This window comes from Ambystoma mexicanum, chromosome 1p (genome assembly GCF_040938575.1).
Source record: "Ambystoma mexicanum isolate Mex_15411 chromosome 1p, UKY_AmexF1_1, whole genome shotgun sequence".
In the NCBI taxonomy this organism is placed as follows: Eukaryota; Metazoa; Chordata; class Amphibia; order Caudata; family Ambystomatidae; genus Ambystoma; species Ambystoma mexicanum.
Window position 1 is genome coordinate 1,391,508,392 of NC_090921.1, and position 20,495 is coordinate 1,391,528,886.

Below are 20,495 nucleotides of genomic sequence, written 5' to 3' on the forward strand. Positions count from 1 at the left end.
ATCTGAAATCTCAGTGACACTCTTTCCCTCTCCATTTTTCCCTCCGTTCCGACACACTCTGCAGGACACACCTTGGATGCTCTCATCTCTTCTGACATTCCCATCTCCAACCCTCTCACTACTCCTTTCACCTAGTCTGATCATGCTCTCCTGTCCTCCTGGGTCCACCGGCTAAACCCCCGCGCACACTACCAGTCTCATTTTTCATCATTCGCCCTATGAAGCGGGTGTCAGTTGCTGCTTTTGCCGCCTCCTTCATCCCCCCAACTCCATCCTCTGACTCTCACTCTGACACAGACCTTACTAACCTTCAACTCTCCATCACCAACACTCTCGACATCCTTGCCCCGGTCATGAGGATCCGCATGAAGCCTGCCTCCAAGCAAAACACCTAGTATGACTCTGACTTGGTCTCTATGAAACGTAAGTGCAGAGCTGCTGAGCGGAAGAGGCAGGCTTCGAGCACATCCTCAGACGAACAGAGATCTCAGTCTCAGCATCAGAGATTGGATTTCTTATTCCAGGTGGCAATAACAGACTTCAAAGGCAAGGTGCCCAGATGTAGTCTTATGTATAATGATTGAGTGTATGGGGGAGCTATAACATCAAGGTATTCCTCGTAGCCTGGCAGTGGCTTACATCTCAGATAGTCTGGCCCGCTGGCCAATGCGCAGCACATCATACTTCCTTTATTTCTCCTGTACCGGAGAAAGGCTGGTTTGGCTGTTAACTTTACAGCCATGGAGGTACTTAAAGGGTCTTCCCAACATGCACTTAGACCTAATGTGAAAAGCCTTCTCTTCACGTCTAAAAGCCACTGATTTTTTGGGCTTCCCGTCAAGGAGATCACAGGCATATATGAGAAGATAGAAGACTTATCAAAGTCACCAACTATAAAAATGCAGTATATCCAGACTCATTCCAATAACGACACTAACAGTACCCAAAAATACATAAAGTTAAAAAACGAATTAGTGACTAGCATAAAGTGCTTGTGAATTTATTTAACGAACAATAAAAGATCCATTAGAGAGACATTAAAGTAGAAAGATCTAATCCTTCTGCATTCCTTTTCTTTTCACTTACCCTCCAGGCTCCCCGAATATGCAGGTAAACTGACCAATGGCCACTAATGGCCACGATCCAACATTCAATAGGACATATGATGCCGGACAATACTGGGCAGATCTATTTCCTTTTACTAGGGGAGCCAGCAACCTTTTCCTCAGTAGGTCATAGCCAGGGCAGCAAAAAAGGAAATGAGCCAAATCTTCCGGATCTGCCTGGCACATCTGGCATCTCACCCAAATATTCCTTCCTGATCTTTTACTGAGGGTTTCTCCTAACAAAGGGCATTCAAACTGGGCTCTTGTTATCATCTCCCTTTGAAATGTGTTGTAGTCTTATTACTGGCAAAACGTATAAAATGTCTATTGGCAGGTTTTAATATTTTGAAACGTTCTCTGGCCTCCGTTACCCACATCTTTAGCCTATTTTTCAGTTCACAACTCACTTTCCTACTCAATAAAGTTGCATCATCATAATAGTTATTTGCGTTGATGTTTCCCAACATTATCTTGATATTGGAGAGCCATTTCATGTTTTCCACATCTTCTTTTGTCAGCAAATTTGTCATTAGTTGTTTGGTAAACATAGAATGTGGGTGAACCCATATGCTAAGCCATGAAAAGGTGGGTTCCAGGGCCAGCTCGTCCTCGCTGAATCTTAGATCTATTTCATTAGGAGTGGCGACATTAGGGGCTGAAGTAGGGAGGGCCAAAGATTCTTTAGAAATGCGTTTTCTTCTCTTTGGACACCATCTTGGTCCGCAAAACCGCATACTGCTGCTCCATATTGAACAGTCGCCAGAGTCGGAGCTCTATAGATGGCTTTAATAATATTAAGTGGTTGCTGCTTGTGCTGCTTAATGATGCGAAACATCCCCCCTGTAGACTGTCTCATGAGTGACAGTTGTTTAGTAGAGGGAGCCTCTGCCATGAAGCCTTCTGAAAGACGCACCCCGAGATAGTCGAAATATTTGACCCTCGGGATCGGAATTGCATCTCACCACATGGTGGAAAATTATACCTTTCTTCTAGTTTGACAGCAGGCCAGAACTGCAGATTTTTTTTAGTTCACTTTTAAAGCTAAGTCGCCCATAAAAGTAGTACATTTATTAATTAACGTCTGTGGGGCTTTTGGGGTACGAGCGATGTGGACTGTATCATCGACATAAACCAACGCCGGGATCACCATCCCTCCTATCCTGGGAATATCTGCATTACAATCCAAAGGTTTTTTTCCGAAGATTATTACTATACAGAGAGAATAGTAATGGGGCTAATACTCATCCCTTTCTCAACCCCGGATGAACGGGGAACCAGAGCGTGCAGTGTCCTCTACAGACCTCACTGTCTTTATGACGGATCATTATTACACCCACAATACACACTGGACAATCATAGGACCTAAGCACCTGCCATCGTTTCTTCTGGTATCAAATCAGGTCTATGAAGGCCCACTATACAGGCTCTTGTTTAATTTGCAACGAGTGGCCAATTAACATATATAGATTTAGCTCTTGTTTCATAGTTCCCACTAGCAGTCTGAAGTTGGATCAGAGAGAGAATGGCTTGTGAAGTAACCTACTCCTCCATTATATTCAGGAGGCACCTTCCAAATAATTTAAAGCTTGTGTTGAGAAGTGAGATCGGCCGGTAGGATTGGGGACTTTTTCTCCATACTTTTATGAATATAGGGACAATGATTGCCCTTGTCCAGTCGGAGGGATGATGTTTGATTCCAATATAGCATTAAAAAGCATTGTAAAGATCGGGTCCCAGATTTCCATGCAGTCTAGATAGTAATCTGTAGGAATTGCATCAGTCCCAGGGGCCTCTGTTACACTTGACAAGTAATCTGTAGGAATTGCATGAGTCCCAGGGGCCTCTGTTACACTTGACAGTCTTAATGACCTTGATCACCTAATTATACGTGAAGTGTAATATGTGTTAGGCCTGGGCTATCCTGTATGGAGGTACTCATCCCCACTGCCCCATTGTCTGGGCTTTTTATAGCCATCACTTAAATGTTCCACCCAGCTATTGTCTGCGATAGTAGATTGTAGCCCAGATAGTTGCTGTTTGTATATTGGGATCCTTGTTTCCTGCTTCCCAATACCTTTTGGAATCTTTCTCCCTACTGGCTGTCTCCAGATTGTCCAATGCCAATAGGTCTAGATCAATTTTCCGTTTCTTGATTGCACTTTTATCGCTAGCTCTAGCCTGTACAATCTCCCCCTTGGGCGTATCTCTCTTCAACAAACACAGCAAGTGTTTCCTCGCAGCCCTACACTCTTTGTCAAACCATCCCATCGTCCCTTCCCTCCGGATCTTATTTTTATTCCTAGCTGCAGTAGCTTCATAAATATCAGCTATAACTTTCATGTATGCTTCAACGATCACCACCGGATTTCCTTCCTCATTTAGAAGAGTACAAAAACTAGACATATTTTGTGTTATAATCTGGACGTCTGGGTTTATTTTATTTGTCTTTTCACATCTCAGTTGCTTGGTAGTAGAACTCTGGCATGAGACATTAGACAAGTATTGTATGGTGTTACCTCTTACTTCACCCCAGCCCACTGCAACACCAACATAAGGGCATGATGGTCACTAAATAAACCTTGGTGTATTTGAAATTTCTCTATCATACCCCACTTAGTGACCGTCACTGAAAAGTAGTCAATAGTTGGACTAGCTCTCGTATTTCTAAACGTCAGAACACTGGACTGATCACCGGGGAAGCTATCATCCGTTTTTCTCAATCCCATGTTCATTAGCTAGTGCCAGAATTTCAAACCCTCCCCACACATTCTTGGATTCAGCATTTGGGGGATGGAGTATCCAATGCAATGTCCTCCTACAGATCAAATAGGCCCTCTGCTGGGCCGTTGCCCAATTTAATATTTAAGTCACCACCACCGACAATCATAAGATCTTTGTCAGACGATGAGTTGAAGAGATTTTCAATTTCCCTTTTTATCATCGAGATACAGTCCATAGAGATATTTGAAGAGGGACTATTATATATATATTTAAAATTATGTATGGGACTGACAATTTTAGGAGTTACCTTAAACACTTGCATTAGAACATCCAAGTGACCACCCAGTTATGTTTTCTAACAACTTAGTGAACAATTGAAGAGAGAGGCTAGACCACCGTAGTGTCTCCCACATTTCCCTTTGTTGGCTTTACCCTGACCATATAGCCATCAAAAACTATGTACCCCTCCCCCAAGTCTTTTTGCAGGAGAATAACTTCATAGTCAGCAAGTATAGACTTCACTTTGGGAGCTGTTTGTTTTTCTTTAGCACCCACAATGTTCCGTGAAATTAACAACAGCTTCATCAACTCCTTGGGAGCACTAGGGCCATCAGTCGGACAACGGTTAGTAGCTATTAGTGGGACCACGGTCTCAACGGACAAAGTATCCTCAGGGGGACTTAAAATTCCCTGATTTGGTATATTGGGGTCAGCCAGTAGTCAGTCAATTTCTTCTAGTGAGGTTAAAGGATCAAATGTATTCTTAAGTGTCAGATAACCCACCTTTGTCGACACTTTGGGATTAGTTATTCCCACTCTCCCAACATTTAGTGGCAATTTACCAGGATTTCTGTTGGAATAATTTGCTTGTAGCCCACTGCCCAATGTCTGCCAGGGGGACCCATGTTTTCCTTACACACTTTCTTAGGATAGAAAAAGGAAAGGAGAGCCATCCTGAGTTGGGAAGTTCGATGAGAATACACCAAATTGGAGCTGAGTACATATGTTGAAAGGTTGCATGATGCAAACGAGCAAAGTGTACAGTGTCATTTTTCCTTGTGTTCAATTGCACCCCACCCAATCATTTCTCCTGGCCTTAATAATAGAATTCAGATTGATACAAGGCCCATAAATATGGGTGTTTATCCAATGAACGACCTTGTTAATTAGGGAGGCTGTAGTTTCAAAAGATACTTTGGGTAAAGGCTCTGTCCCTACTATTATATCTACAAATAGGGCAGCTGCCTGTGGAAGACTGAACATCTGCATTTGTTGGCAAAGTCATAGGTTTGCAACCCAAAATAGTTTTCCCATCTACTTTTTGTCATTCACTATTCCATTTACTGCTCCATTGTATGGCCTTGTGGCCAATAGTTTCGCTTTAGAAAAACCCTTTATACACTGGGCTGTAACAACCGTATTCCGCTCGTGGCCCCGTGCTACTTCCGGAGGGGTATTCGTAGAATGTTCGCTAACGACAGACCCCTCCAGCACTTTATACTGCTAACAATGTCTTTATTTCTACTAGTTTCATGTTTTGTCTGTCTCAACAAATCATCCAACACATTTCAAAAAGTAAAACGCATAGTTTTAAAATTATTTTAAAAACCCCAAATCGGTTATAGTGACTCTTTTAAGATGTATCCTACGCTCTCCTTAAAATGCTCTACTAGGGTTTGTATACATACAAGGCTGTTTCCATCCCAGGAAGCTCCTTCACCTCCTCACTTCCCCTTCCTTCTCTCCTAGTCACATTTGGACATAGTATTTCCTCTGCCTGGGCTTCGGCCTGGGCTCCTCCTATTTCTGTTCCTCCAATTGTTGTACAGTGGGCGTCAGGTTTATTATTTGGCCCAGGAGGTTGGGTAACCATGCTGTTAGGTGCGGCCCTGGTAATCATATCCGTATCCGCTCCATTTCCGGTTATCTCCGCCCACCCATCTGCATTGCCTGTGTTCACACAGGGCTCACTCAGCTAAGACAAGGTCACCCCTCCCCCAATGTCCAGGTGAAGACAAGCATTGTTGGGTGGCCATCAATTCTTTCTCCACCTGCATTCTTTTTTCATCCAATTTGCCAGATAGTTCTCAGTGATAGGTGTCCTCAGGTTTTTTTAATTCTTTGTTGGAGTTGAGCGGGAGAGGCCACAACATTCTGCATTGTGGCTTTTAACATGAATATAGAAAAGTTGAGTGTCTTTGTTACGGAATGAGTAAACAGTGATATCCTTGGTATATATTTATCTATTACAGACATATCCCTAATTTTCTGTGATGAGCATCACTGGCCTTGTATGATAAAGACCTATGTATTTTCCCTGCTGATCTTGAAGGTTAGTAATAATTGGGAAAGTATAGACATCCTCTTTTTCTTTTATATGTTAGTCAACTAATTATGTATGTAATGTAAAAATGTTCATATTATAGAACTATTAAAGGTGATTACAATATCTCACTCCTAAAGAAGGGGGAGCCTTAAATGCGTTGATTATTTTGAACATTTCACAACAACAGCGGCACAACTAACATCAATGTATATGCTGGTTAATTGTAGTTGCTGAGATATTTAAAGATATTGGCCCTCATTAGGAGTTAGCAGTCTGGAAAAAATGCCGGGATAAATGCTGGTACTACCGGCTCTGGCATTTGTTCAGGACCGGCTCACTCCGAGTCTGCCGATAGGGGCAGTGAACAGCCAGTCGGCCTGACCTGCCGGGAGTTCAAGCCTCTGCTGGCAGAGAAATGAGGGAATCACCGGCACCGTTGCCAGCAGTGCCGGTGATCCAGTAGTTCCCATTCCATGGAGTCCCATAGGACTCAGTAGAATAGGAACTTACTGCTGTTGCTGGCACCCGTAATATCCCAGTAACACCGGCATATCAGGCGCTGGTAATGGTAAGGCGAGGCTGCCGGTAACCCCTGGTAGCACCAGCGGGCTACCGGCAGACTCGTAATGAGGGCCACTGTCCCGACTTTGAATGTGTATAACACATATAGCAAAGACTTTCTGTATATAGGTGTATTAAATTGACATTCTTTTTGTTTAACTGAATGTACTGTCTATACATTTCTTTTATAAACATTTTGTTTTATCCTAAACAATCGATAAACACTGTTTTGATCTGAATGACCTTGCAATGTGTATGTATTACTGGATTTCTACTTTTCCATATGCAGTATCGCTTACACAAATGTGGTGAGTGTAACAACTTGATGACTACACTCTACAACAGGGGCCCATCAGGAGTAAAGTCACTGGGTCTCCATAAACAAGATCAGCCCCCCCTCATACGCCCCCTAATGACATGGGAGCAATGTGTGCATGTTCAGCGACGAGCCCTAGGGAGTAAGTCACTGCAAACGCTGTTTTACATGTCCACCATATTTCAGGGCAGAAGATGTATAACAATAATATGAACGCTCATGCTTTACATGAGCGTTTTTATCTGGGGCAGCTACACACAGGCACTGCACTTTGACTTGCACTTTGACTTGCACTTTGACTTGCACTTTGGCTTGCCGCTAGCCTGAGACATTGCTAACCAGGAGCAGCGTGAATCCGACCCAGGGACTCCCGCATGCAAGAGTGCCTCCCTATTTTAATCAAGTATTCACACTTGGTAGGGTGACCAGACGTCCCTGTTTTGCCGGGACTGTCCCGTTGTCCCCCTTTCTCAAGATTATGTTCCCATTAGAAACTGCAGTGGTCCCGATTTTTGGTAGTAGGTTTTCACAGCTGGCAGGCACAGTGCACACAGAAGAAATGCTGCTTTTTACAACTTAAGATAGTGTTACTTTGTGAGAAATTGATTATAACATGTGTTTATTTTAACAGTAATACTTAAAACCCCTTCTCCTCCAAACGCTACTGAAGTGTAGTGCCTTGACAGCCACTTTCAAGAGTTAGTCCTACTTTTATGTTAGTTGCCCTGGTCCGTTTTTTTTTACTTTTTTAAATCTGGTCACCCTAACGCTTGCTAGCATGTATACTAGAAGTGTGGCGCTGACGCTGATTCACGTGAAACACAGTGAGTGCAATGTGTCCAGAATCCCAGGGAAACCGGCTGGTCACATTAGAAGTCACTTGCCAAGCACTAGGCACTTGATGCAGTGTCTAAGGAAGGCAAAGCGTTTCCTATGGCTTGACCTATCAATGCCAGCCAAAGGTTCCATCACTGACAAATGAGGCACAAGTAGGGACGCGATGGGGTGACTGGAGCCCCAAACACTACAGGACTCCCCTTCTGCCCAGTGCATACCCGTGGTAAAAGGGTGGAGAAACAAACAGCAGTCGTGAGGCGCAAAGGGTGTGTGGCGGGCCGCTCTGCGTGTATCTGTGGACGTGTGTGTGTCTGTTGGTGTGTGGGTTTTGAGATGTGTAAGGGAGTTTGAGTGCTAAGTGAGGATGTGTAGTATGATATGATATGTCATTTAAAATGCGCCTGTCCACAGGTGTTTCTAGACGCGTTGTAAAGTGGATTCTGGAAAATCTTGGGCAATCATAGTGACAGTAGGCAATTGTAGTGTGGGCAAATTGTGACATGGGGATATCCTGTGAGCAATGTGCAAGTGTCAGGGACAACGCGGGGGGGGGGGCAATTTTCTGGCAGCATAATTAACGTGGAAAGGAACAATGATCGTGACAACGCGGAATTGTGGCACGGTCTGTGGCATGGCAACTAATGGGGCAATGTGAAACTGACATGACCATTGTTTGCTATGAATGTTGAAACCCGCATGAAAATGCATTTAGCGGGAAACACCAGCAATGCACTATTGAAAATGGCATGGCATTTGCTGGGAGCATTGTGAAATTGATATGGCAATTTTCTGGGGGGCATGTAGAAACTGGGGGCAAGACGACGGTTGCACTTATACAACTGGCACGTCAATATATGAATAACAGGGGATGGCAGGCTTGCACCTCTTAACTGTCAGACTAATATGGTATATTTGAGCGTGCAGGTTGGAACATTAGCTCATGCTGTGACTAGTAACACCCCTGGAAGACATGCGGAACCCACTGATATTACAAGAACCTTGTTTTTTCGGTTTACAGTGATTGTTTCGAAACAAATGTTTCGAATCACTAAAGTCTCGAAACAAAAGTTTCGAAAACAAAAGCTTCGACATGCTATTTTTAACATGCAAAAGTGCATTTTTAACTACTTTTTTGTTTTTTTAAAACGTTACATGGAGCTGTCCAGTGCTGAAATTTCAGCACTGGCCAGCCCCTTGTTACATTTTAAAGTTTTTGTGTATATTTGGGGGTTTCCCCCCAAGCCCCTCACCCCCACACCACCGTTCCCACCCCCAACCCTAGACCAAGCCCCAACCCTAACCATAAACCCTAGCCCTGACCCCAACCCTAACCCTAACCCCAATGTAACCCTTAAAGTAACCCAAACCCCAACCCTAACCCTATTTTAACACCTAAACTAACCCTAGCCCCAACCCTAACCCCAACCCTAAGCCCTAGCCCTAATGTAACCCCCAATGTAACCCTTAAACTAACACAAACCCCAACCCTAACCCTAGTTTAACACCTAAACTAACCCTAGCCCCAACCCTAAGCCCAACCCTAAGCCCTAACCCTAATGTAACCTCCAATGTAACCCTTAAAGTAACACAAGCCCCAACCCTAACCCTAGTTTAACACCTAAACTAACCCTAGCCCCAACCCTAAACCCAACCCCAACCCTAACCCTAAGCCGTAAACCTAATGTAACCCCCCAATGTAACCCTTAAACGAATCCAAGCCCCAACCCTGAACTAATACTTACCTGCATTTAGATACCATATTCGATTATTTTTTCGGAAGAATGACTAGTCAAAAAAATGACTATTAGAAAAAATGTATTCTCAAAAATTGCATTCGGAAGTTTTGCTTTCGAAAAAATGACGGGACACCGTTTTTTCTTTTAGAAATACTCAAATATACTTTGAAAGTGACCTTACATTTGGTGGGAAGACCCTTGCATAAGCAACTCTGATTGCATTTTATTGTCTGACCAGTCTGATCGTTATTGTATCACCTAGGAGGGTAAGACATTATGTGTCTGATTCACAGAAGTGTTTTATAATGGTGCAATCCCATTGGAAAATGCCCTGAGTATCAGGCCCCAAGTCTCCTTTACAATATTTGAGAATTGTGTCGTTGCTATCGTCATATCATTTCTGATTGCTCTTCTCACAGTGTGGTAGTGAAACACTTAATCAGTTAAATCAGGAACTGCTTCAATCATTCTGCAAAATATATGTGTACTGTGCTGTGGCCGGGTCAGGAACTTAACCCCATCCAAGGGGAACAGGGATCCCTCCCTACCTGAGGTAGGAGGCATACCAGGGTTTTTACCAGAGCCAGTACTGCTTCAGAGGCAGGGTGAGGGATTTGGGTGGGGCCCCAGTCTCTACCCGCCCTGCCCCCTCCATTTGGGTGTAATGATTGCTATGCCAGCTACCATGTTCCATCACCCAATACCTTACTGCTTTGATGCTGGCCCAAGATCCTTTTGCTTTGTTGCAGAACTTCAAGTACCAGAATGCTTAGCAACCACCGGAGACCATAACGAAATGCAGAGAGATCCTAGTAGTCCAAGCTCAATCTCAGAAAAACCCGCATTCAATAAACTGAACGCGTAACTGACTCGGCAGTATTCACCATAGAAAATGAAGGCAGCAGCACTGAACCAATAAAGGAGCACGTGGGGACCAAAGACAAAGTCGAATCCTGCGTGAGAAGAAGGGTTTATGAATGCTTGCCTTCTAAAGACCTATTCCCAGGAAAAGAGCAGGCACAGATTGGGCCTTAGTGTCTGGTGGCACAGGGAACAAATGGAAGGAAGGAGGGTGAAAGGACATAAACAGAAAGAGAGGAATACAAAAGAGTAAAAAATGGAAGACAGGTTGAAAGTTGTTCGAGTCAGTTCAGTTGGAGTGGAGGTGGACCGAGAGAACAGGCGGAGAACAGATGATGGAGCGGCGTGCTGCGAAGCGCGTGATGGTGCAGGAGATTCTTACAGATCAAGTGAAGAGGTAGAAGGGGACTCAGAATACCCAAGTGACCCGCATGAGGAACCTGACCCCAGTGACTCCAAACAGAACCTCCCAATAAGGGAAGATATACTGAGGACCATAGTTGAAGAGCAACCAGCCATAAGTCAGCTATAAATCAGCAGAATAATGAGACCTTAGGCGGAAGAGGTCCTTAAGGAGTACTTGTGGAATTACAGGGACAATCCTGATGTTTCCCATCGTCCTTCAGAAGTTAAACAATGGAGAAGAATCCACTGCAATCTTCCTCCATTTTTAAAGAATGTCCGAAAAAGCAGGGCGGCATCAGAATTAATGGGCAAGGCATGTACAGCCTGTTCTTATGGGAGAAGCCCAGCAGGTCAAGCAGGCCTTCAATCTTGATGGAACAACTCCCTATCAAGAGATAAAACAAGCAATATTGGAGCAAATACAAATAGGATACGATCAAGAACATTACCAACTGGGGTTTCAGATCCTCTGCTTACATCCAGGAGGGACCAGGAGCCAACTATTTTATAGGGTGATGGATCTCATGGACATATGGCTAGGACATGAAAACTATGAAGAGGTGAAAGAATTGCTAACTCTGGAACAGTGCACGGACTCCTGACCTGCCTACCTACAAAGAGCTATCCATCAGCTCCACAAACCCAAACTGGAGGAGGTGATGCGCACAGCTAATGCCTATCAATGAGCTATACACCTCAGAGAGTCAATTTGAGGAGGGAAAAGAGCCAGTGAAGTGAGTGCTGGGACCACAACTAGGAAAGGACATTTCCAGGCAGGAAATAACCTCTCCCCAGCCAGGGGTGACCGGAAGTCAGAGCTTGCCCTCTGTAAAGACTGGAGTAAACCAAGACCCGGGCCTGCTCCCAGAATAGGAATTTGCTGCTACACCTGCGGGAGCCAGGCATATATCAAGGTCCTGCAGGGACCAAAGGATGGAAGAACCTATGGAGATAGGATTTCTGCCTCCCAGATTCAAAGACTCTATGAAGAAGGTTCCCAGAAACAAGGGCTAGTGCCCTAAAAAGAACCAGTAGGCTCAGAACACCCCCAGACTCTTTCTTGGACGACTATCTTGGGCCGTCTAACCCATGGGAGAAACAGATGAAACATGTCACCTCCCAGCATGGGTACAAGGCAAACCCACACATGCCTTGTTGGATTCCAGAACCAAAAGGAATGCCATTGAGGCTAATTTGGAAGAAATCAGTTTAATTCCATCATCCCAAATCATCTGTGTTCACTGAGACATGGACTTACACCCCCCAAGCAGTGCGGAAAAACAGATAGTGGGACTGGTCCTTACTGTGTCCAGGATTGTGACGCCCAGGTTGCCGGAAGAAGTGCTCCTTGGAACTTCCCCTTGTTTGATCAATGCCTCACAATCCACCAGAACCAGCAAGGGGAGAACGACATAAATGCAGAACCCCAGGGCCTGAGGGAGAAAGGGATTCAGAACAAGAAGTGGAGGTGATTGGCGGGTTCAGGGACTTGAACCATCAAGGGGAAACAGGACCCTACCCCCCCCACCCGACCTTCTTCAGGAAACCACCAGGCTTGTTTCCAGAGCCAGTCCTGCCGCAGTGATGGGACAAGGAGTTGGGATGGCCCCAGACTTTGCCCTTCTCTACTTTATGTGCCATGATTGCTACCCATGCAGCCTTTTTCTGTTACCCAATGCCTTACCGCTTTGATGCCCTGGCGCTGTCCAGTTAAAGCATGGAATGAAAAAGGATCAAATGCAAAAGGATCGACACAATAGGGCCGAAAACAAAAGGATCGAATATTTTTTTTAATTATATATATTTTTTTGGTTTTCGTAAAAAATGGTTGTTACCAACAAAACGGGAGTTGGTGGGGGGTCCCCCCCCCAAAACAAAATAGTAAAAAAAAAAAACATTTCGATCCTTTTGTTTTCGGTACTTTTGAGTCGATCCTTTGACCATTCGACCCTTTTTTTTCGATCTTTTAACCTATAACCTGTTCTGGCCTAGTTTCTTTTTGTTTTGTGAGAGACCTTCAAGAACCTGCATGCCTAGCGACCACCGGACACCATCACGGAATGGAGAGAGAAACCAGTGGTCCAAGCTCAAACTCAAACACTTGCATTCAATGGGCCAGAGGCTTTTCCGACCTAGCAGCACTCACCGCCGCGAATGGAGACAGCGGCACTGAACGAACACCGGAACAGTGGGGGAGGGGGGATAAAGACAAGTTGAATTCCATGTGTGTGGCCAACAGGGGTTATGAAGGCCTGCTTTGCCAAGACCCATCCCCAGGGAAAGAGAAAACACGTAGTGTCCCTTATTTTCAGGTAAGATGACGGACCAATAGAAGTGCGACGGGGAGAACAGAAACAGGAAGAGAGCAGTATAAAAGAGCCAGAACATGAAGACAGGGTGAAAGGTGTCCGTGCGAGGTCAGGGGGAGTGGAACGAGAAACCAGGCGAGAACCCACGGAGGGGACGAAAGGTGGAGCGGGGTGCTAAGGAGCTTGGGCTGGTGCAGGAGATTTCTACAGGCGAGCTGTTGGTAATGAGGGAGAGTGGTACCACAGAGTGGAAATGAGGCAGTCAAAGAGTAGGTTTCTGTGAGAGTGGGTGTTGGAGGGTAGTGAGAGAGTGAGTGGGTGGTGAGAGAGAAGGGCGAGTGAGAGGAGAGGGAGAGAGTAGGCTAGATGAAAGACTGGACGGTAGGAGATAGGAGTGGAGGGAAGAAAAGGGAGGAAGTAGGAGAGTGTGGTGCATCAGAGGAGAGAGAGGAAAGGCACAGAGAGAGCATGTAACCATTTGGGGGAGAGAAGAGGCGAGTGGGAGAAGGGAAGAGAGGGAACAAGAGGGTGAGAGTTCGGAGAAGAGTGAAAAAAGACCAAGATAGGAAGAGAAGGGGGAAGGGAGGAACCGACAAGACTATGGGCAGTAGAGAAAGGGCGCAACTGGGGAGAGAGAGCAAAAAGAGCAGGGTGTCATTGGTCGGCACAATCAAAAACCTTCCCATCGCTACTGGAACCGCGGACCGTAACTTAGAATTCGGGAACCGTTAGGAAGTCCCGGGGGGAGTTAGGTAGGTAAACCCATGGTCTTTAGGTGTTACCGATCTCTAGTCTGAAGTCCACTTGGGTTCTAGGGAACGCTGGGCTAGTGCGAGGAAGCCCACACACAACTAAAATACCAATACTAAAATACCAAACCCTTGGAATTGTGTCAATTAAACCTCTGGAACAATTTTCGGAGTTTGGGAGTTTGTGGAACCATCTACGACATTGTTCCCCGTGTTTCAGAACCGTCTGTTGATCCTCTGATTCACAGTGCGTTTTCCTATGGGATTGCACCATTATAAAACTCGTCTGTGAATAAGGCCTATAGGGTGCACACGCCTGGATAGGGTGCAACTCGCCGGAGCTTGGAGTTGTTGCAGTTCAGTGGTGCATGGGGCAGAGAGGCTTGGGGAAGATGGTGTTCACACACATGCACTGCTTTGGTATACATACAGCAGCACACCACAAGGGTGTCTCCCCAGCAAGAGGTGAGGAACAGGAGTCTAACCACATGTGGATGCAGGGAACCCTAGCTTTGACATGCACAGCAGTCCAACCACATGTGGATGCAGGGAACCGGAGCTTTGGCATGCACAGGAGTCCAACCACATGTGGATGCAGAGAACGGCAGCTTTGGCTTGCACAGGAGTACAACCACATGGGGATGCAGGGAACCACAGCTTTGACATGCACAGGCGTCCAACCACAAGTGGATGCAGGGAACCGCAGCTTTGACATGCACAGGAGTCCAACCACAAGTGGATGCAGGGAATCGCAGCTTTGACATGCACAGGAGTCCAACCACAAGTGGATACAGGGAACCGCAGTTTTGACATGCACAGGAGCCCAACCACATGTGGATGCAGGGAACTGCAGCTTTGACATGCACAGGAGTCCAACCACAAGTGGATGCAGGGAACCACAGCTTTGACATGCACAGGAGTCCAACCACAAGTGGATGCAGGGGAACCGCAGCTTTGACATGCACAGGAGTCAAACCACAAGTGGATGCATGGAACCGCAGCTTTGACATGCACAGGAGTCCAACCACAAGTGGATGCAGGGGAACCGCAGCTTTGACATGCACAGGAATCCAGCCACAAGTGGATGCAGGGAACGGCAGCTTTGACATGCACAGGAGTCCAACCACAAGTGGATGCAGGGAACCGCAGCTTTGACATGCACAGGATTCCAACCACAAGTGGATGCAGGGGAACCACAGCTTTGACATGCACAGGAGTCCAACCACAAGTGGATAGAGGGAACCGCAGCTTGGACATGCACAGGAGTCCAACCACAAGTGGATACAGGGAACCGCAGCTTTGACATGCACAGGAGTCCAACAACATGTGGATGCAGGGAACCGCAGCTTTGACATGCACAGGAGTCCAACCACATGTGGATGCAGGGAACCGCAGCTTCGACATGCACAGGAGTCCAACCACATGTGGATGCAGAGAACGGCAGCTTTGACATTCCCAAAACGTGCCCTCGTCAGTAGCAGCTTATTTTTTCATGTTTTTTAAATAAAAATAGCAAAATGAGAACTTGCAACAATATTATATTTTTCGTTTAGATCAAGTTTATTTGTTTTAGCTATTAGGTCGGACTAAAGCGCCACCTGAGCCAAAACTATTGACTGGAGTACAGTTAGAAGAGAAATGCTATATGAGGAGGGACACACAGGTGTTGTTGGTTAATTACCCACCCATTGACGGCCCATGAACATTCCTATGCCGATCACACCCACTTGCTGCTCCAACAATTGTGCCTGTGATCTCTTTGAGCTAGCTTTATCAAGCAGTAACATTACACTTTAAGCTTGAACTGCCTGCCAGTGTCATTTCAATTCCTTCTTCTCAAAGTTATGGCTTCATTGGAGTTGTAACTGTGCTACTGGTGGAATAAAAATGTCCCCACCAAGTATAGTCCATATAGTAGTCGTATCCTTCACTGTACTTGTGTTAAAAACAAGCTTTGGCAAAGCTACCTAGTTTGGCTTGTGTATAGGCATTTGCCAGGCACTGCTACTGCATGCCCAACTACTGGCACCATTTTGCTGCCAACACTAATGACCACTTAATGTCCAGACTATGCCTACACAGAAGCCACAACTAACAAAGCTGATGCCTGTCTTAAGCTAGTTGGATAAAAGAGCGAGTCCGCAGAATGAATGGGTCACCGCTAGCAGGTCCCATCATTTTGCTTGGCTTTCATTAATTTAAAACATAACAGTCTGCCCTTTTTGTCTGGCTAACACAGTACAGGCCCCGCCTTGTGGACCAATGGGACACCAATTGTCTTGGAAGGATAGCTCAGGGGCAACGCGTTCACCTTGGAAGCAAGACGACAGCAGAGCAACACAGGTTCGATTCCCGGGTCCGCGCTTAGAAACCGCTGATTAAGCGCGTTCTAAATAACCAATTACAATGGCTGAGTAGGTTTTTGGTTTTCATACTGGATAAACTAACAGGCAAAGTGTGCCTCAAGTGGTGGGCAGTTCGGAAAGCAGACAGACAGACAGAGCGATGCATCTTACCGCCTTGGTGACCGAGATGAACCTGTCGAAGCTGATCAGGACGATGTTGAAGACGGAGGCCGTGCACAGCAGGTAGTCCATCACCAGCCAGACCTTACAGAGGCCTTTGCCGAACCTCCAGCGCCCGGTCAGCACGTATGGGATGTAGAGGGGGATGCAGAAGCCGCCTGCGGGGGGAGAGAGAGAGCGAAAGAGGAGCTCAGTGCCGCCAGCCTCTGCCAACCCCGCAGACTCCATACATGGCCCCGCCGGGGCACAGGCCGGGCAGAGACCGCCTGAAGCGGCGCATACCTGTGTTAACATCCGCTCACTCCTCCCCCTGCTATGTGGCTGAAAAAGCCACTCGTGGAAATACAACATGCAGACAGATGTGTGAGAGAATGCACACGTGCTCGCGGGCATCCGCCGCTGTAGAGCTCGGCCACGGATGTTTGATTAGTGCTATTCTGCAGCTGGGAAAACACGGCATGCCCTTTCGGTCTTATGTGTCTCTGGGCCCTCGGCGAGGAAGCACAGCAGATCTAGCCCACAGCTGCACGCTGGGGGCAGACACACTCTGGGTCCTGCCAATGGGGGGGGGGGGTGCTGGACGCCAGGAATGTATAGGGAGGGGGCGCTCGGTGTGCATTTGTGAACCTCCCTTCCTTCCTAGCCAAGAACGAATTAATGAAATAAATACAGTACACTGGTGTGCTTTTCGGATGCTTAGATTGTGTGGGCCATACATCTTTAAACCCGTACATTTCATTGAATGATAACGTGTTATGAGGGCACGTGGCACGACGCTGCCGATTGATGGCATTCGCCCATTTGTAAAATCGGTGTGCACATTTCTATAGATGAGGAGCACGTGTATTTTAAAGACACACACACACAGAATACCCCAGCCACTCCAATCCCCCCCCCAGCCCCTTCATCTGACGCAATGATTCCAAAAGCTTCGTCATTAGTCCGCGTCGGTGCGGGCTTTAGTCTGCCTTTGATACTTGCTGCCTAATCAGCTGCACACGTGATGTAAATGTGGTTCGTTGTGGCCGTTCTATGACGTCATGGGCTGCGGCTGTGCAATGACGTGGGCTGAGGTCGCGTGCCTATCTTAACTATTATAGCGCTCTCTTACTGCTATTGGTCGGTCTCTAGAGTGGCGGGTATTCTCTGTGCTTGCCTACTCTGTATCTGTGTCCTGGTGAACAGCACAGCACACGCATATGTGCAGTGCAGTGTAGTGCAGTGAAAGGTGATGCAGTGAAGTCTAGTGTAGTGCAGTGCGCCATGCAGTGTGGTTCCATACACCACAGTGCCCTGTACATGCAGTGTAGTCAAGTGTGGAGTGCTGTGGTGTGGGGAGGGGAAGTTCAGCGTGCTGCTATGCACTCTAGTGCAGTGCAGGCTCTGAAACCTGTGGCTCTCCAGATGTTTTGCACTGCGACCCCTCGCCACTGGCTAGGGTTCACGCGAGTTGCAGTGCAACACATCTGTAGCGCCACAGGAGGCAACCCCCTTGCAGCGGCATTTACTTCAGCGCAGTAAAGTACGGTGTCATGCAGTGCAGTGAAGTTTCCATGCAGTGCAGTACATGGCGGGGACACTACCGTGTAGCGTTGGGGTGTCCATGCATTGGACGTGTGTGTCCGAATGTGGGCTCTGTGGCCGGTGGCGGCTTTCGCCGGCACTTTCCCCAGCGGCTCCGGCGAGCCCCGCTTACCCACTAGGAAGTCGGCGATGGCCAGGTTCAGGAAGAAGAAGTTGCCCTGGGTCCGCAGGCTCCGGTCCACGATGAAGGCGAGGATGACGAGCGCGTTGCCCAGGACCGTGGCCAGCACCAGCAGCGCCATCAGCACGGCCAACAGCACCGTGGCCGCCGGGGGGAACTGTCCGTGGTGCTGGAAGCCGCGCTCCGCCGAGCCCGAGATGCAGCCGTTCACGGTCACACACGAGCCGTTCAGCGGCTCCGTGAGCAGGTCCACCGCAGGCATCGTGGCTCGAGTAGACATGGGGTCCCCCCGGATAGGCAGATACCCCAAGAGTAGACGGTAGGAGCTGGGATCTGCGCGGGGCGTGTGGGAGCAACGTGGAAAGTGGACCTCCAAATGTAGCCCGGACCCCACCAAGACTAAACTAGAGAATTCCCGGGGAGGCAGGAGACCACACGGGCAGCTGGGAAACCACCAAAAGAAGTCTGGGGAGTGGAGCCCCATTAGGGGGCATGCGACTCAATGGCAAGTCTGGAGACCCCAGGAGTTCCCGCCTGCTACCGAATGAGGAGGTCATTAAGGTTCTTGTGGGGTGTGCAACTCTGCCCTGGAGCCTGCCTTCACACCTCTCCAGGGATGCCTGGTGCCCTTCCAGAATAGACAAGCGAGCCCTTCAGCCCCAAGCTAAAGCCCAAAACATCGCCCACTATATGGTCAGCAGCCCCTGGGTATTTTCCCCCCATTGCCCTGCATCCCCTTTGCCAATGTGGACAACTTCAGGACCACATCTAAGGGGTAGGGGCAGGATGAGCCCTGGGTAAGGAATGTGCCTTTTGAAAAATAATTACCACCAACCTCGCAGTGCACTCTCCTCTCTGCCACCCGATCCCCTCCGTATCTGCTTCCCAAGGGGCGACCCTCCTGGGAGGACAGTGCGGGGCTCCCTCGCTGCACTGGGGGAAGGTTACATCAGCAAGCTTTTTCGGAAGAGAACGGCAGACCCAGTGACCTCCAGTTAAGGGTCTCGTGGCATACTGGGTCCATCAATGAGGAGCATCGGAGGCTGAAGGAGAAACGCTCTCTGCCCTCCGGACACCTCGAGTAGCAAGTGTCTACGTGGATCCTTTCAGCCGCGGCACGTGTGGTCTAAGGGGCACCCTGCACCAAGGAGGAGACCCGAAGGGAGCCATGCGAGTTACGAGCCCAGGCCGGCGATGCAGTAGCCCCATCGCGCCCCGTGGATAGTGAGCGGGGAGGACCACAGCACGGCCCAGTGCGGGACACCGTGCGCCCTGCTGGGGAATCTCCAGCCCGCGGGGGAAGGCTCCTCCGCCCGGGTGGGGACAGGGACTCACTGAGGAGTAAGCCAGTGCCTCAGCCCGTCAATGGCACTAGATGAATAAGCAGCCTCACCCGGAGGGAAGAGACACAGCCATGCCCGGAAGGGTGCCCCCTTTACTTCTCCCGCTGGAACAGATCCAGGGGCACCGGGAGATGCGGGCCCTTAAGCCCCAGCAGCCAACCATCAAACCCTGCACAGCTGCCCGGTCCGGCGTCGGCGCTGAAATCCGCCACCGTCCTTACGCTCCCACCCCTCTGCTCAGGGCTGGAGCAATGCAATGACCATTGCACGGCTGTTCCGGGGGAGTGGGCGGCGCTCTACTTGGAACTCAACCTGCCTCGGAGGTTCTTCAGCAAACTTCAGCAGCACGAGCGCGCCCCCCATCCATGCCAATGAGGCGAGATCAGGTGAACTGGTGCCCCCGATGTCTCTAAAGGATCAGGTCGTGCGCTCAGCGCAAGATGTCTTCCTGCTAAGGATCACGATGTTTAGCGCTGCACGCGGGGGAGGCTCCTACACTGGGGCAGGTTAGTGAAAACAGGGCGTGGCTCACATGGGCATCAGGCAGCACAGAAGTACTTGGCGATCTGACAGAATGGTTGCATTTCAGCACCACGGCCAGCAGTTCGCAATTCACCCTGCGGCGTTTTCCAAGAATGTTATTTATTTATTTATTTATTTATTTATTACATTTGTATAGTAAAGTGGCCGGGGGGAGCCGGGCCTTTGCGCGAAGCGCCACGGCCTAGAGACCGCGGCATTCTGCGAGGTGCGATTTTTTTTAAAGTGCCTCCCCATTCCTGTTGCCACGCCGCTCTCATTGCAGGCTTGACGTCATTTATAACGGAAACAAGTTATGTCACCAGCGTGTTGCTCAAAATAAGCCCAGTTGGTTTAAACGCATGATACACATTAATTGTGCGCGTAGAATAAAAGGTAAGCATCCTTTATTCTATAAAATGACTATACAGTTAGTGCCACAGAACAGGAAAAGACAGCTTTAAAATAATGGATTA

At 47.9% G+C, this 20,495-nt stretch overlaps 1 protein-coding gene across 1 annotated transcript in view; it reads right to left on the reverse strand.

The window, feature by feature from the left end:
* Positions 1-19,990, reverse strand: part of LOC138454828 (histamine H3 receptor-like) — a 283,654-nt gene extending 263,664 nt beyond the window's left edge. The window contains exons 1-2 of the mRNA XM_069607069.1: positions 18,149-19,990; positions 16,444-16,610 (exon numbers count right to left, since the gene is read on the reverse strand). Of these exons, the coding sequence (XP_069463170.1) occupies positions 16,444-16,610; positions 18,149-18,641 (660 nt within the window). The 5' untranslated portion in view covers positions 18,642-19,990. The remainder of the gene's footprint in view (positions 1-16,443; positions 16,611-18,148) is intronic.
* Between the last annotated feature and the right edge of the window lie 505 nt (positions 19,991-20,495).